At 38.9% G+C, this 16,391-nt stretch overlaps 2 protein-coding genes across 14 annotated transcripts in view; one reads left to right on the top strand and one right to left on the bottom strand.

Moving 5' to 3' along the window:
- CLOCK (clock circadian regulator) overlaps window positions 1-10,622 on the top strand; it is a 144,962-nt gene extending 134,340 nt beyond the window's left edge. For 7 of the 10 annotated variants that reach the window (XM_089911942.1, XM_089911941.1, XM_089911939.1 and 4 more), the window contains one exon: window positions 876-10,622. In XM_089911942.1, coding sequence (XP_089768068.1) covers window positions 876-1,055 — 180 coding nt within the window. In that variant the 3' untranslated portion in view covers window positions 1,056-10,622. The remainder of the gene's footprint in view (window positions 1-875) is intronic. The other 3 variants (XR_016393289.1, XR_016393288.1, XM_089911943.1) reach the window with 3 other exon arrangements.
- TMEM165 (transmembrane protein 165) overlaps window positions 9,765-16,391 on the bottom strand; it is a 26,067-nt gene continuing 19,440 nt past the window's right edge. For all 4 annotated transcript variants that reach the window (XM_022563956.3, XM_089911946.1, XM_022563963.3 and 1 more), the window contains 4 exons: window positions 16,209-16,384; window positions 15,478-15,660; window positions 11,598-11,703; window positions 9,765-10,861 (listed from right to left, as the gene is read on the bottom strand). In XM_022563956.3, coding sequence (XP_022419664.1) covers window positions 10,785-10,861; window positions 11,598-11,703; window positions 15,478-15,660; window positions 16,209-16,384 — 542 coding nt within the window. In that variant the 3' untranslated portion in view covers window positions 9,765-10,784. The remainder of the gene's footprint in view (window positions 10,862-11,597; window positions 11,704-15,477; window positions 15,661-16,208; window positions 16,385-16,391) is intronic.

Raw genomic sequence — 16,391 nt, 5'->3', positions numbered from 1 at the left:
TCAGTAGTGAGGAAAGACTTCCACTTTCTTTTGGCTAGTTTCCTTTATATCTCTAGAAGGAGCAATTAGGCAAAAGAAACTGAAGTTCATGGACTTGACATTTGCCCAAGGCCACACAGCTAATAAATAGCAGAGCAAAACTCACAGCCAGGGCTTCAGACTTCAGATTGCCCGCTCGCTTTTTGTTTTGCTTTTTCTTTGTTACATCATACTGCTACCTATAGGACATAAGTCTCTGACTTTGCCTGCCCTCATTTTTATGGTACTTTTCAATAATAATAATGTTAAAATTTAATCTTCACAGAAACCCATTGTGGGAGGTACTGTGATTCTCCTTATTTTGTAAATGAAGAAACTGAGGCCCAGAGATGTAAATAGCTTGACCAAGTTACACATCGGGTAAAATGGGGCAGCCAGAGTTTGAACCCAGGCAGTGCACCTCAGGGCCCATGCTCTTGGCCACTGAACTGCTGCTCTCACCAATCAAAAAGCCTGTGCAGAAGGTGTTGTCTGTTTGACCTCAGAATGTTCATGTTTCATATGCTCTTAGCGATGCTGAAATTGTATCATCCGTTTAAAATGTGGTCTTTAGGACATATAAAGTGAAAGAATATGTGTGGTTTGCCTCAGGGCATAGATTGCTTTCTGTACCATAAAACCTCTAGCTCAGTTTCCTTTTAAAAAATGAAATTCTGTTAATACTTTCAGGAAGAGGGAAATCCTCATTAGCGTCTTCCAAAATATTACTTTTAAATGAGAAAGCAAAACTTATGTAGAGATTTTGTTCCTGCGGAGAGTAGAAAAGTTGAGTAAATCTTAATGTAGAGAGTATAGTGCGGGTAAAGCAGTGTTGCATAATCCATTTGTTTTTTTAGACTTCTAGATTGCTCCACGGGAACCCTTCAACTCAGCTTATCCTCTCTGCTGCATTTCCACTACAGCAGAGCACTTTCCCTCAGTCACATCACCAGCAACACCAGTCTCAGCAACAGCAGCAACTGAATCGGCGCAGGACTGACAGTTTGACTGATCCTTCCAAGGTTCAACCACAGTAGCACACACGCTTCCTTTCTGCCCTCAAGGGAGGAAGGGGGTGGCCCATAAAAGAGTTGCTCGGATGATCTGAGGATAGCGTGAAAAGTTCCAGTGGTTTCATGAGATGCAGTATTGAGTGTTGTAGTTCCTGGAATTAGTTAGCAGAGAAAATGCTGCCTCGTGCTGCGGATGTGCATTAAATACCCGCCAGCAGGAGATGATCATAGGGCCATAGCCAATCCTGACAGTGTTTTACTTGCCCAGATATTTTTTGATGGAAAAAGAGTATATTGCCAAATGTTAAGAAACTCAGCTATGAAACGTGACCTCCAGTGAATAAGAAAGGCACTAACAATGTTAGTAACTTTGAGTGGTTCTGTGCCTGTTTTCAAGTGTTACAGAGGATACACCACTGCCATGTCAGGGGTTTGCTTACAATGATGCCATGAAGACAGTCCAGTAGACTCAGTAGGCCCCCTTCCCCAGCCCCTCTCCCTTTTCGGATAATGATGGAATAGTAATTCATTTCAGAATGTTGTATGAGTTTAAATTCTCTATGTACAGACGCTGTAAAAATAATATTATGTATATGTCTGGATAAAAGGAGAGAAAGCAAAACATGTTGTATGCTGCATGAAAGCATTATCTCATTTAGGTATGAGTAGTTTCCTTAGATTCTGACGCCATGTGCAAACTAACACATCCTCTTCTCTCTTTTGTTTACCATACAGTAGTGTCCTCTTCAGCTTCCGGGGCACAAGTCTTTTTATGTTCATACTTTGGCTGTGATGTCACAGTTTGTTCAGTGAGGTATGATGTGCTGCTGGGAATGGATTTTCTTTTTTTTCAGGTTAAATTATTTGAAACAGGATTTTCAAGTTACTCAGAAATATCCCTCATTTCATTATTTTTCAATTATGTTTGAAAATAGGATTTGCACTGCTTTATTTTAAGATGGTTGGGAGTTTTGATCACATATTTTGATCTAGTTCATAGTTGGAAATAGTTGTGTAAATGGTTTTTAACAAGCCTGAAAGTAATTTCAAGAATGTTTCAGTTATAGGAGTGAATTTGCACACAAAATATTTTAGGCACTTTTTAACGTTCTCACTGGTGGGAATTTTAACTTTTAGGATTTGTTGGAACCTTTTTATTATCCCCACAATTTCAATGCTTCTTTTAGTCAGAAATGATTCAGGGTTATTTGAGGAAAAAAAAAAAAACAAAAAAAAACAACCCATTGTGCCTTGATTTTGATTCAGGTGATAACTCACCATCTTGAACTCATCGTCTGGTTTCAGTAGCAGTTTTGAAATCTTGGTACATTTTTAATAGCATGTGGGTGTCAGTGCCATTAAGTTTCTAATGAAGACTGCTTTGAGTCTCTTGGTTTAGAGGTACAAATAATTTCGAAATAAAAGATGACATCCTAATGATACATCAGAGTTACTAATGTGATCACAAAGTTGTTTTGCTAAATCATCATTTTCCTTAAAGCTATGTAGTCATTTAGTAATTAACCAGTAAATATTTGCTCAATGTGATCTTAAAATCCTGTGAAGAAAAAAGAAGGGGTAGGAATTGGCTTTGCCTTCACTACAGCAGTAGAATATTGTAGCTCACATGCTTCATAAACATGAACTAAGATTTCATTTGTTAATACATTCTAAAGGTAGTAAGTTCCAACCAGAATTACGTACATTAAAAAAAAAGCATTTTATAGATTTTATGGTACTAGTAATTAAATTTATAACTACAGAACAAAGGAAAATTAATGGGAAAATATCTTATTAGAATATCAAAAATTATTACTGAGGAGAGGGAAGACAGCAAGCTATAATAAATCAAAATTGACCTTAAAAGAAAATGTGTAACAGAATTGAGGTTGTTAAATAGAAAAGATTTCAGCAATGAAAATAATCTAGTACAGAATTGCTAGATAAAGGAGTCAGGGGAACTCTCAGTCAGTTCTTAAGACTTTTCTGTTCTCAGCTTTGCTATCATCCTTAAGGGGTATATACTTTGTCTTTCTGTAGAAAACCATGCCTGGCCACACATAAACTAGAAAATTAATGCTGAAAACAACCAAAGAGACTTGGTACCTACCCTTCTACAAAAGAAGTGTTACTAGATGCCAATCAGTAATTAACATATCAAGGAGCTCCTCTTCTAGCTAAATGATCATGACTTTCTCATGAATGTCAAGAATAAATGTCAGAATATCTGTGTACTTGAGCATATGTACACGTGGACAACACTGACGTTGTAGAGTATGGCAACAGTATTTTTTTCCCCTTTCAAATTGCCTTTCTTAACCTTATCATGCCATTCCATATATATCTGAGTTGTGCCTCATTTATTTATTGGCAATATGTAGTGATACAGATTTAGCAAACAAAAGATATGATGAACTGTTATATTAAGGTTTATTTTCTAAGTCCCATATGTAAAAAGAAAGATGGTGAACCGTGAGTACTGTGTACTTAGGTTAACACAAGCAAAGTGTAAGACAAGCCACAAGGTAAATCTGTAGACTGTTTATGCACATTCTCCTCCACCAGTCCCTTCAAGCATCTTTTCATCCTCACAAATATTTGGGAAAGAAAATTAGACAAGATTTTGCTTTATAATTCCTGCTGTTCCTCACAGCTCATTTTTTTCCTACTTAGAATTGGTTGCCACACGTAAAGGAGCAGCTTTTCTTTTGCTGTCAGAATGAAGTGTTGGATCAGAAGAGCTAGTAACTGCCTCTCAGCTCCTCCTTTAACTTGGTTCTCCTCCTGCTTCCCTGGAACTTGGGGCTGCAGAGCAGTCCCTGTCCCCTCCTCCGTGAATTGAGACTTGAGCGTTCTGATGAAGATTCAGCAGTGGCCTGTTCTTCATTTCTGTAGCCAAAGTTGTTCATTAAAATCCAAATCTAAGTCATGAAAAAATACCAAATAGGAACACCTTTCAACTACTTAAAAATCTTATCTTCCCTCTGCTTTACTCTCATAGATCCTCGGTTTTTCTTAAAAAACACTTGATTCTGGGTGGCAGTCATTAGGTGTTATCTTCTTTGGACTGCTGTGGCACCGGGTGAGTCACTGTTGTTCTCACAGCTACCAGTGAGGACTGTAAGCGTTCATGAAGTTGCTGCCACGAGTGGCGTCAGACCAGAACCAAGACGACACTCAAAAGCACTTCAGTTTTTGAGTGAAAATATTGGGAGAAAAGCAAATATGGGGGAAGATGGGGGTAGCGTGTGAGTAAATACTACAGTTCAGTCTCCCAACTCCGTCCCAGGTTGAGGGGGTAATTTGAGTCCTGTGCTCTGCTTTGTCACGTAAATCTGGTTTAGGGATGTACTAGTAATAAAAGGATGCCAGTGACTTTGAACAGTTTGTTGTAGAATTCTCAGTGTAGATTCGTGAACGTGTTGTAATTCTTCAGAAGTGCTTGGGTTGTTGGTCATTGCCTTAAAGCGGTCTGCTTGCAGTTAGTTAAGGGCACTGCTTGTTGAAGGGAGATGAGCCCTTGTTCAAGAAGCCTTAGGAAGGGGCCCCTTAAAATAGTACTCTATTTGCCGGCTCTACACAGACAGGTGAAAATTATTTTAAACTGGAAGTTACTCAACGTGGTTTAAGATGTCTCCACGACATTGAGGTAGCCTATTTTTTTTTTTTTAAAGTGGACTGCAAATAGCATTTTGCTCTGGTATTGCTCATTTCTGCTTTTTTTCTTTTCCTATATTTCTCTGGTAATTGAAAGTTTGTTGACAAACATTTGTGTAAAACTCATTCAAGTCTATAACCTTTCCAATGTCTGCGACCCTGTTCTTAGTCCCTCGGGAGTCAGCGTTGGAAGGTATAAACACTGGATATTATTATTGCTGAGTGAGTCTAGCCAGGAATAAGCTGATTGGAATTTTTAAACAGAGGAAAAGAAACAGCACAAAGGCACCTGCCATTTTATAGTGATTGGAGGAAAAGAGTCTTTTGTTTGGGGTGGGTGAGCATTCTTCCAAAAGGAGCTTCTGAAGTAATTGCAAAGGAAAAGAGTTGACTATTTTTATAGCATATTTAATATATTTGTATATAACTATGAATATAATAGGAACCCTTCACATGCCTCCCCCCTTTTCTAATTTACTTCCCCTTTTGCCATAGCTCTAGCTTAGCCTCATCCGCATGGGTAACGTGCCTATTGTCAGCCTACCAAGAGATAGTGCTGCTGCTTTCTGAGACAGGTGAGAAGACCCAACTCTCATGCCTGGGGATCCTTTATATAGGAATAGCACACACTTTGCAGACAACACACCACAGTCTAAAAGCATCATTTTGAAAGGTAACAAGCACTTTATTGCAATTACTCATTTTGATAAAGTTTATTATCTTAGATATTACCATTTCTAAAGGATCCCCGAATCATCACTTAGGTGAAATTTTTAAATGACACATTTCTGAGAAATGTTTAGATCCAGTGAACCATAGTAGGTTTATGGGAGTGATTTCATGGTAGCCAAATGAACTTTGACTTTTGTTTTGAATGTGGTGGAGTCAAGAGACTGTGGATGCCTAGCTCCATTTAGACACTATTGTAAACCTATCTTGCCTAATGTGTGGACACCAAAAGAGACCAATGAGCCTGTTTATTTTCAGAGGTCTAGGAGAATTGCATCAGTGTGAATAGATGTATAGAACTAACCTAAAAGTGATTGGTAGTCATATTTTAGAATACAGTAATTTCAAGAATTATTCTGGGTGTTTTAAATGTGCTCTGAAATGTTGGCATGTCATTTCAGTGTTTCCATTTGAATTGCTCTTGTAATATTTTTGCACAGAAAGGACTGAGAAAGACTACTTTGGTTGAAGAAAAGGAAAAAAAAATAGTAGCTTGGTCATATTTTAATGTCTCCTGTGGAAACACTGGGGATGAATTTTGTTGGTACAGTTATTAATTCAGGATGTTTGAGACAGTATTGAACAGCTCACAAGAAATTAAGCAAACGTGGATATTAAAAATTAAAACTTTCTTTCCATGTGACTGTTTTGCATACTTTTCCCCCATGTCATAATTTAACACTACATTCCTTGTTTTTGTTAAATAAAATAATACTTTGCAGGTTCTGTTTTTGAGTATTTAACAATATTTTGTAAGCTGCCTGAGTTTTCCTAGGGAAACGTTCTTTAGTGAAATAGTTTATGAAGAGGTATTAAGTGAAAGTCCATCACCACCACCAGCAAATACTGAGGTGCTGCATTAAGTGACAATCAAAATAGTATTTATGGGAGAATTTAGAAAGCGGTTTTTAAAGAAGCAATTGCTTTGAAAGCAGTTCTCTGGGTTTCTTGAATAAAAATGGCTAAATGTATTTATTTATATTTTTAAATATCTTTGTGTTCTGTTTTCTCATCAGAGTGATTTCACAGCGTATTTAATCGTGGTTTGTTTTGTTTTGCCTTGTAATCTTCTATGTGGAGGACTGGCTCTTCCTATCTGGGGTGCAGTCCTTAGCCCTCGCGACGCCTCTTCATGGCGATTGGAACCTGTTCCACTTCAGGACAGCAGTGGAGCCCCAGTCCAGATGCCCCTGTGCTTCCCCGCTGTTCTCAACTTAGATAGGAAACAGTAAAGGTAACTCCTTTCAAATCCGCTTCATATAGCTCCAACGTTTTTCTAGTTTCACTTGCTGCCTTTTCTATTTTATGGGCACTTTTATTTAATATGATAACTTCCCCAACACAGCCAAACGCCAGTATGACAGAACCCAAAACACGCGCTGCCTGTTTGGGAAAATGTTATTAAAACGGTCAGCACCTTCTAATGGCCGTCACTATCATATCCATATTAAAATCCATCTAAAGTCCTTAAATATAGGTGGAATACTGCAAACTCTTCTACAAAAAATATTTCCTGTGTTTATATAGTGTAATGTTGCTTGGTCCTTTAAAAACAAAGCCACACCAAACCTCCATACACAGCATTGTCCAATAAAGCAGTGTTTGAACATTTGAGGCCTAGAAATTTGAGGATACTTCTTGCTGGTCTGTATTGGAACAGAATTCCCCACCTTAGGGCTCCCAGAGTAGTTCTTGAGTCCCACAGCCCAGGTCCCGAGCACGCTCTAGCTTTTGGGATCCCTTAGAGAATGGTAATTAAAGGAGGTCAACCACCAGTTGGATTTAATGATATGAAAAATGTTTCTTGACTCTAAGGGTTAAATTGGAGATACGATGTTTTTAAATGTATGCTTTTTAGTTTCTGAGGAAACAAACGGTGACATTGCTTTAAAAACTACATTCAGATGTTTTATGATGTGTATTTTGAGTTGGCCTACACTGGTACAGATTCACTGCTGGCAATGGTTGTACCAATACTAAAGAGTTCAAATGTTAGGAAAGCTCTGTTATTTATCTTCAGAATTGATGTATCATGTAACCGGACAATCACCATCAAGCAAAAAGAAAAGGATATTTGGCCAGGAAATGTCCTTTTCCTTTATAGATGTCAGCCAGAACAGCTGTAATTTAGATCATCCTAGAATTACTCTGAGATCTGGTTTATCATGGTGTAAGTTGGGGAAGGTGCTCAGTATGGCACGTGCACATTCATTCTATGTAAAGACTGAAGCCCAAAGACGAGTTAAATTCAGTGCTGTATTGAAACCAGTTAGTGCAAAAAAAAAAAAAAAAAAGTTTTATCTCTGTACATTTTTAATTGTTAATTTAACATCAGTTGGTAATTGTAAAAACACACACCAAATTCTTTCTAACGTTCTGTGTGGTTCTTAGTGTACTACTCTTGACATTGATGTGTCCTTACTGCTTGGTTCTTGGTTTTAAATTAAAATTAGATATAGCCTGTCATTCTTCCTTCTGAAAGGGTGGAGCTATAAATGGCTAAGAATACCTTTTTTTTCCTAAAGCAAACATTTCATTGAAATCCAGATTGATTTACAAAAACAAGACTGACATTTTCCAAGGAATATCTTCAGCCCTAATCCTAAATTACACAGAAGCACAATGGGATAAGGAACGGTTCCAACGGTGCTATAATAGGTTCTCTGCTGATTTTCATGAGCTATGTTTGGAAATTCAGTATTATATAAAATGCGGATCATTTTGTTACTTATTTAAATATTGCCATTTTAATTTGGTGTTACAATTGGTCACACTTGTTTCTCAAAGCTGTCCTTTGAGAACAGGTAAAGTGTTATTAGCCTACCTCCACTCAGGCCTCTTGCTGTATAATCATCTTTCCAGGTTATGATGTGCACAGTTTTTAAAAACTATATGTACTATTATAATGCTCTTTCCCATACTCTTGTATTCAGAACCTAAAATTATAGCAAAAGAGCCAAGCAGTAGCATTGAGTTTTTTTATAAATGTAAAATTAATTAGATTCAGACTTTGTTTCCTTATTCAGTTTTAAAAATAAAAAATACCTCAGTGCTGTTTTCCAGTATCACCTGCATTTCTCAAAGAAATAACACCTGCTTTATGTGGCACATAACTTGTAAGAATCACATTATTTTGGATTTTAAAGAATATTAAATATTTTAAAAGCACTACCAATGACATTTTTTCCTCTCTTTTATTCAGCAATGGAGTGTAACTGCATTAGCAATTTTTACCTTGTAGCTAAGGTCTGACCTGCCAAATTCTCTGAGTAGTTGTGTCCTGTTACAAGATTGTGGTGCCTCAGAAAGCTTCGCTGTTATTCGCCGTTAAGCTGGTGCTGGGACCAGGCGGCCTGCACTTCCAGGTGTGGGCTATGACGGTACCAGCTACTTTCTAACAAGGAAGTATCCTCTCTATTCTTGGAAAAGAAATAATGCAATTCCTCACTTATTCTGTTTGTAATAACCTAAGGCAGTATTAGGGGTATTTAACTCCAGAGAATTCTGGGGTAGTTTCAGGATTTAACCTGAGATTTCTTTGAAGTGCTTTATCTTAACTCATGGACGTTGTGGTTTCTTTACGCTGTAACACACACTTTTCATGGTAGAGAACTCCTTAAAAGTTTCTAAAAATGACTGACTGACTTTTTCAGAAATATGTGAACTGCTGCTTTTTAACTGACACTTTTAGATCTCCTCACAGTAATGGTTACTACCGCAGAATGATTGCTGTATTGAGAATGCTGGGTGATTAACGAGATTATTTCACAATCTGTTCAAGTTACAAATGACTGTACATTGTGAACTTTGTAGTAGCTCAGTAAACCTGACTTGCTCTGGGTCTGCTATTGCTTCACACAAGGAACATGTGGGAGTTTCTGTAGAACTGTCCCTTCAGGTCTCTAGAGGCTTCTGATGGCAGCGTTATTGCATATGGTAATAGAGCCTATGAGGCTGGGAGAAAACAGTTATGCTGCTTGGACGGAACAGTTAGTACTCAAGTTAGAAGAGACTTACTTAAATGACAGTGATTACTGAAGTTGCCATGATAACATGAGGTGCCCTTCACCGTAATCGGTGACTATGGTCTCTAGAAGTAAACTGTCTGGCTTGACTCCCTGCTCTACCATGTAACCCTGGATGAGTTAACCCTTTTTTTTTTTTTTTTTTTTAACTTTTTATTAGTAGCTACTCCCTCACAGAACTGTGTGAAGGTTAAGACAGTGCTTTAGAACAGTGCTTGGCTACTGTTTTTTATATCAGCTTTAGAAACTGGTCTATAAATATTAATGATTTGCTAAATTAGAAAGTTATGAACTTGCATAACACACAAGGAAAAACAAGCACTGGTCATATCACCTTTTTATTTATGTTGTATCTTTGTTACATTGTTTACTCAATATAGAAAAAATATGAATACACTCACAGTATTCTCTTTTAATTTGGTAATTCCACATGGTCAAATATTGACTGACTGTTATTATATTGGGTTTCCTACCCAATTGAAAAAAAGAGGAAGAATGGACCTGGCAGACAATTCTTGTCATGTTATTAACAGTAATACATTTCCCTTGCTCTTAAAAAAAACATACAAACAAAAACCCTATTTTTTTTTTTTTTTTTTTTTTTTGCGATACACAGGCCTCTCACTGTTGTGGCCTCTCCCGTTGCGGAGCGCAGGCTCAGCGGCCATGGCTCACGGGCCCAGCCGCTCCGCGGCATGTGGGATCCTCCCGGACCGGGGCACGAACCCGTGTCCCCTGCATCGGCAGGCGGACTCTCAATCACTGTGCCACCAGGGAAGCCCCAAAAACCTAATTTTGAAAAGACTTCTGATTATTCTGATAAACCACTGCTTACTGGCTCAGGAAAATGTTTTAAAAGATGATTGATAGATAGATAGATAGATAGATGATAGAAATTAATTCATTCTTTCCCCCAGGAAAAATTTTAAGGCAAACAAACGTCGTAAAACACCTCAGTTACTCAGGACAAAACTCATAGTCCTTGCAAAGGGGTCAGTGCTGAAAGAGAATCAAGTGGCAGGCCCCCTGCCGAACAATGGCTCTCTATATACTACCCTCACCTCACCCCGGCCAAGAAAAGGAGACCATATTCACATAATTAAGCTGGAGAAAAGAAAAAAATCCACACTTAGATATCAGTTGTTTTTTTTTTTTTTTTTTTAAAAATCCATTTTGCAAATAGAATCAGTGATTATTTCTCTTGGACATAATACTTCATTAAATGGGTCAAACTCACAAATCAATGCTACAAAATACAGTATTTTCCATCACTTTTAGTTATAATATACACTATGTACATAGTTCACCTATCTTAGACTAAATATAAATGAACAGTATCATGTTAAAAACCAGAATCAGGACTTATAAATAGTGCAGAAAATGCAAATGCCAAAAATACGATGCCTCCTATGATTGTCACTGTAAGAGAACAGAAAAAAGTTTAAGGCAAAAGTCCTCTAAATAAGCCCTGATGTTGCCTATTATTCTTCTAATCTAGTAAACTAACATTAAAAATAAATTAGGAATACTTGAACAAATGAGAAACACTTCAACCTCATCTCCACAGCAAAATACTTAACATGCCCGACTGTGAACAGTTAAGAATCAGTTTATTTTCCAGCACTCTTTTACTAACAGAATTATTAAATTGAAACAGTGCTGACAAGCAACAATAGAACTATAACTCGTCTTAAAACCCAATTATATAAAAGAGAATTTCCAACAACTTCTGACCACCAAAGAGACTATTTTTATTCCATTTTTAAGATCTATCAGCTACGTAGGAAACTTTCAGCCGAATCAGTAAATATGGTCTCCATCTATGATTGCCAATCCCGAAGACACATTTTCAAAGCTAAAAAGTTCTCGTATTTCCACAGGGTTGTTTCACTGACTTAAAAATGTTGACAAAAAGCTACTATGAATCCAGTAATGCTTTGAGATGGTTCTGTATTTTACTAACAACACCTCCAAGTGAAAAACAACAGTCCATGTTTGCCACAGCAGAGCCAGTACGTTGGACCTCTAAGAGATTATCGTAGCAAAGACCAAGTCTGCTTCAGAAGAAACACATTCTCTTTTCTAGCCTCAGTGATTCTAAAAGTTAAAATAAATGGAATTTTCTTTCTAATTAAAAAAAGAAAAAAAGACTTACCAGTTCTGACAGAGATTTTTTGTGCTATCATTCTTCCTCCAATTACTGCCAGTCCAGTGCAGAGGCAGTGTCCCACTGTTCCACCCACCGCTACGCCATAGGGGTCCTGGAAACATACCATTAATTTAAAACCAAGGTTGAAACTGCTACCTGAGAAAGATAACTATCAAGCAATGAAAATAGAGGTCGGTAACAACAACAAAAAAAGCATAAAACAATTCTATGAATTCAGCTGTACAATTTATGAAAAGTGTCATGGCTGCTTGAAAGAATATGTTCCATTCATACCTAGGACTAGAGATAAAAGGAGAATAAACTCAAATCAATGTGTAAGATCAAAGTAACCTAATTCAACCTTTCAGCAGTTGTTGAACTGACTTCACAGGCACTATTTGGCTCTTAAGTGACAAGTGCTAAGGAGACGTACCCTAGACACCTCTTCGCTCAGGCAGTATTTGATACTGTCTAGAAACTACATAAGAGCGTAGCCTCACTGTACTTCCTAAGAACAGAGACCCTGCCTCTCAGTCTCCACTGTGTCCCAGTGCTTTAGCTCAGTGTCAGGACACAGTATTCATTCAGTAAACACCTGCCACCAAAGCAAACTGGAGGCACTCAGATTGGGAAGACCAGTGAAAGTTTTCCAGAAAAGACAGCCCTGAAGCACAAGCGGGAGCACCTGACCTGGCAGCAGGCCAGCAGCAAGAGGCAGCCGCGGAGCACTTGAGTGTTTCTAGAGAGAACCAGTGAGTCACAAGAGGAGGAGTCCCATCAAGGTAGGCGGGGGCTGGGTCATGAAGGACCCGTACAAGCTTAGAGTTCAGACTTTTTAAGACACTGGTTTTTATCTGGGGAGTGACAGACAGGTTATGCTTTAAAAGTCGAGTCTAGGGAGTGAACTGGAGGGGAAGAAGACTGAAGGCAAAGTGATCAATCGAGAGGCTACAGCAATAGCCCTGGGAAGAGACAATGCTGGCCTGGATTGGCATGGGAGACTAGGCAGAGAAAAGCAGATGGATTCGAGAGAAACTGAGGCACTACTGATAATACCTTAGTGATAAGTGAATGACAGGAATGAAAAAAATCAGGCCTGACACTTGAGTTCCTCACCCATAATTCTCTAGATGAATTATGGCAATACCAATGTGATTTAAAAGGTAGAGTAAGCAAGGGAGAAGGGGTTTGTGGCTGCCAACAAAGGAGTTAAAAGTAGAGAAGTTCAAGGAATCAGTTGAGTTCAAGGGAGAAGAAGTGATGGGACTGAACATCATAACCCCAGGAGAGAATGTAGGAAAGCGCTGACGATACGATCATGAGGAAAGCAACACTGAAGAGCTGACAGGGGAAGAGGAGCCCAAGGGAGACTGAACAGGTGGCCAAGCAATTAGCCTCCCAAGATGACCACGGCAAGCCCCACTGGTGGCTGCAGTGAACTTAAAGCACCAAATCAACCGGTGAGTCAGAAACTAGAGCCCAGTGGGTTTAGTAAGCAAGGGAGTAGAGCCAACTCCCGTTCCCATCACAGCCAAGCCCTCTGAAACTGAGGGAAGTGGGGGAGGAAGAGGCTTATATTTGGAAGAGAAGCAGAATTGAGGAAGGGGTAAAACTTTTTTAGATGAGAAAAACTTGTGCATATGCTCGCAAAATTGGGCTGGAAGAAAGGCCAAGAGTTAAGCCGTAAGTGGGAGCACCGGGGGCTGGAATCCAGAACACAGGTGGGAAAGGACCCACTGTGATGGGTGGCGGTGAAGAAACAATGACCTCTGCTTTCTTCTGTGAAGTGGCAGGAGGCCTGTTTGCTGGGGTGGGCAGTGTGTGTGCGGACTGGGGAAATGGAGAGAGCTGGAAACTGTCTGTGAGGAATGGAAGAGTGGGACCACATTTCCTAAATTCTGTTATAACCTCTAAAACTAATATCCCAGAAGATGGTTTCATTCTATTTGAAAGTGACACTTGAAAAATCACTGGATTTAAATAAAATTAAATGGTTCCTTTAATACAGGAGTTTTCAGAGTCTTTGGTATTTTGTATACTCCATCTTCAAAGCAAAAAAACCAGGATATATTATTTGCCAAATCTATTTGACCCTGGAAACATTTTCCTCAATTTTTTTTTTTTTTTTTTTTTTTTTTTTTGCTTAGTACCCATTAACATCTCAAAGGATACTAGGATTCTGTGACATCCAAACTGAGAACACTGAATTGGAGCAGAAATGAAGTTCAGACTAAAATGGACTGGACTAGACTACTGCATGGGTTATACAAAAAAGTTACCAAAAAAAATTAGGAAGATTAAAGTAACAAAGATAGACAACTGCATCTGTGCTCGTGAAGAGCCCACTGCATGTGCCCGTGGTGCTGCAGCGTGGAAGGTGGCTGACACTGAGTGCTCCCCACGGCGGGGACCCTATGCGCATCACTTTGTTTCAGCTCAGAGCCACCCTGGAAGTGGACGCTGCAGTGATGTGCTCGCATGGCCAGAGACTCAACCCCAGGCCGCAGGTGCCGCACTGCTGGCAGGGAGCAGACCCCGGGGGCTCAGGGAGTCTCGAGCCTGTCCCAAGTCGCCCATGCCACTTAGACGACAGTATTCAGAAAAATGCAATGATTCTGCCGTCACGACAGCTCACATGGCAGAACCAACCGCCACAGAATGATCACTTGCTTTCAAGTCCCAATTCTGACAATCTGAATGCCAATAAAAAAGGCTGGAGACCAAGGAAAATATAGGTCAAAGCCATTAAAATGACATTTTAAAAGAAAGCTTATTTTTAAATACGGGACTCAAATGAAAAATCAAGTTCCTTTTTTTCCGCATTTTTGAGGCTTCTTTGACAAAACAGCCCATCCTCAACTATCTTAGCCCTGGCTTTCAACTCTTGTTTTATATTGTGAACTGCAGCCTATGTTGAGGAACTTGTTCTTTTAAGGTAGATATTTCCTAGGAGTTAAAAATAAATTCAAATCAAGCTTGCTATCTAAAAATCTTACCATCTGATTAAAAACAGTGTAATTTCATAGATATAAAAATATAAGAAACAGCATTAGTTAAGATCAAGAAGAGCTGAAAAGCAGCAGCAGCCTTCCATCCCACAACCGTCTCTTCAGGAGACCTCAATCAGTGTGAACAATAACAGACACCTCATGTAAAACTTTACTCCCCTCAAAAGAAATGAGGGTTAAACATTTTCTCAACAAACAGTTATCTTTTACAGAGTGGCATCTGACAACTATGAAGAAGATACAGCAGAAAAGCCTAGAAGGCAGACAGCCTCGGCTCTAGTCCTCGTCCCTGCTACCAACTAGCTTATGTCCCCGGACAAGTCACCCAGCCTCTCTGGGCCTCAGGATCTTATCTGTAGAGCAAAGGCTAGAACGAGATAATCTGAAGTCTCTTCTGGCTTAACATCCTAGGACTGAGTAACCTGGGGCTAAGACTTAACAAGTTTTCTAAGTAACCTCTGCAACTCTCAAATTAGTTTTTTAGCACAAGGAACAGAAGAAGCCAAAGATACCTACTTTCAAGGCATTAGGTATTTATTGCCAAACTGGCCTTCAATAATAATATACCGATTTTATGTTCTCAACATAAAGTATACAAAGGAAGTTTCTGAGAAAAGAAAAAACTAAGCCAAAACAACTGCCACACCATCATTTTGGCAAAACTGAAGAGAAGAGGAGTCAGAAGAGAGTAATCTGACCGGCTGTAGAAACTGGGAGAAGGTCAGTTTTAAAGAGCAGTGGCGTAATTAGATCTAAAACAGTCTAGCTATATGAAGTCATCCCTTGACCCACCCTGACTCTGTCCTGTGACCTCTGGACCAAAGTAACATTAGTTATGCTTAGTTTTAATACAGAAGCAGTCTCCAAGTACCACTCACCTCTCTAGCTGCCAAAACAATTGTAGTTAGTTGAGAGCGATCACCCCATTCTGCTAAGAATGTTAATGTAAGGGCTTGAACAAAGATGGGTGAAATAAAATGCAGCCACTTTTTCTGAGGTATTGTTGTGCTAGTACCCGTTTCAACATCTCCTGGTCCATTTAAGAGTTTGGTTCGTTGAAACTAAATTTCAAAAAAAAAAGACATTAATTCTAGGAACCAAGTCAATAGAGCACAAAATTACTTAATCTTTCTTTTAAACAGTGTTTAAATTCCATGGGAATATGCTCTGAGAAACTAAAGTTATGTGACCCCAAACTTCTCTTTTGAACCACTGGTCTCACATAGCAACAAATGCTATATTCTCAATTTTTCCATTTCTTCCCAATAAACAATATTAACTGATCACTCATTATCCTAGATGCTGTGGAAGGAAACAGGTAAAATTATAAACTACAGTTCCTGTTTTTCAGGAGCTTATAGTCAGTCTAATTAAGGAACTTGATTACAGGTGTTCAGTATTCATCCCCGAGTCCTTTCTCTACCACATTCACACTAACCCAGTCCTATCACAGCCAGATGTAAGAATGGAAACTAAACAAAATAAGCTATTTCTGTGTAGCCCACACACATCACAGATATGGATGACTACTGGAAAATCTCTGGATAGTGTTTACTCTTAACAGTTGAGTGCCTTTTTGGTCCAGATGTTTAACAGTGCTCTGACTTACTTCTTCATCTTTTTTCTTTAATTCTGCTTGAACTTCTTCTAGTTCCTCTTGACCTTCATCTGGACTCATCTTTAAGCCTTCCCGAAGCATTCTAATGCCAAAAATGGCAAATAATGCCGTTGAAACATAGTATGTATACACCCTGGGGATGACTGTGGTGGCATAGCCAAACAGAACTGCAAG

The sequence above is a fragment of the Delphinapterus leucas genome, chromosome 5 (assembly GCF_059928025.1).
Source record: "Delphinapterus leucas isolate spDelLeu-1000000601 "Yukka" chromosome 5, BTC_Dleu_Yukka2, whole genome shotgun sequence".
Classification (NCBI taxonomy): Eukaryota; Metazoa; Chordata; class Mammalia; order Artiodactyla; family Monodontidae; genus Delphinapterus; species Delphinapterus leucas.
This window is presented reverse-complemented; position numbering and strand designations above follow the sequence as displayed.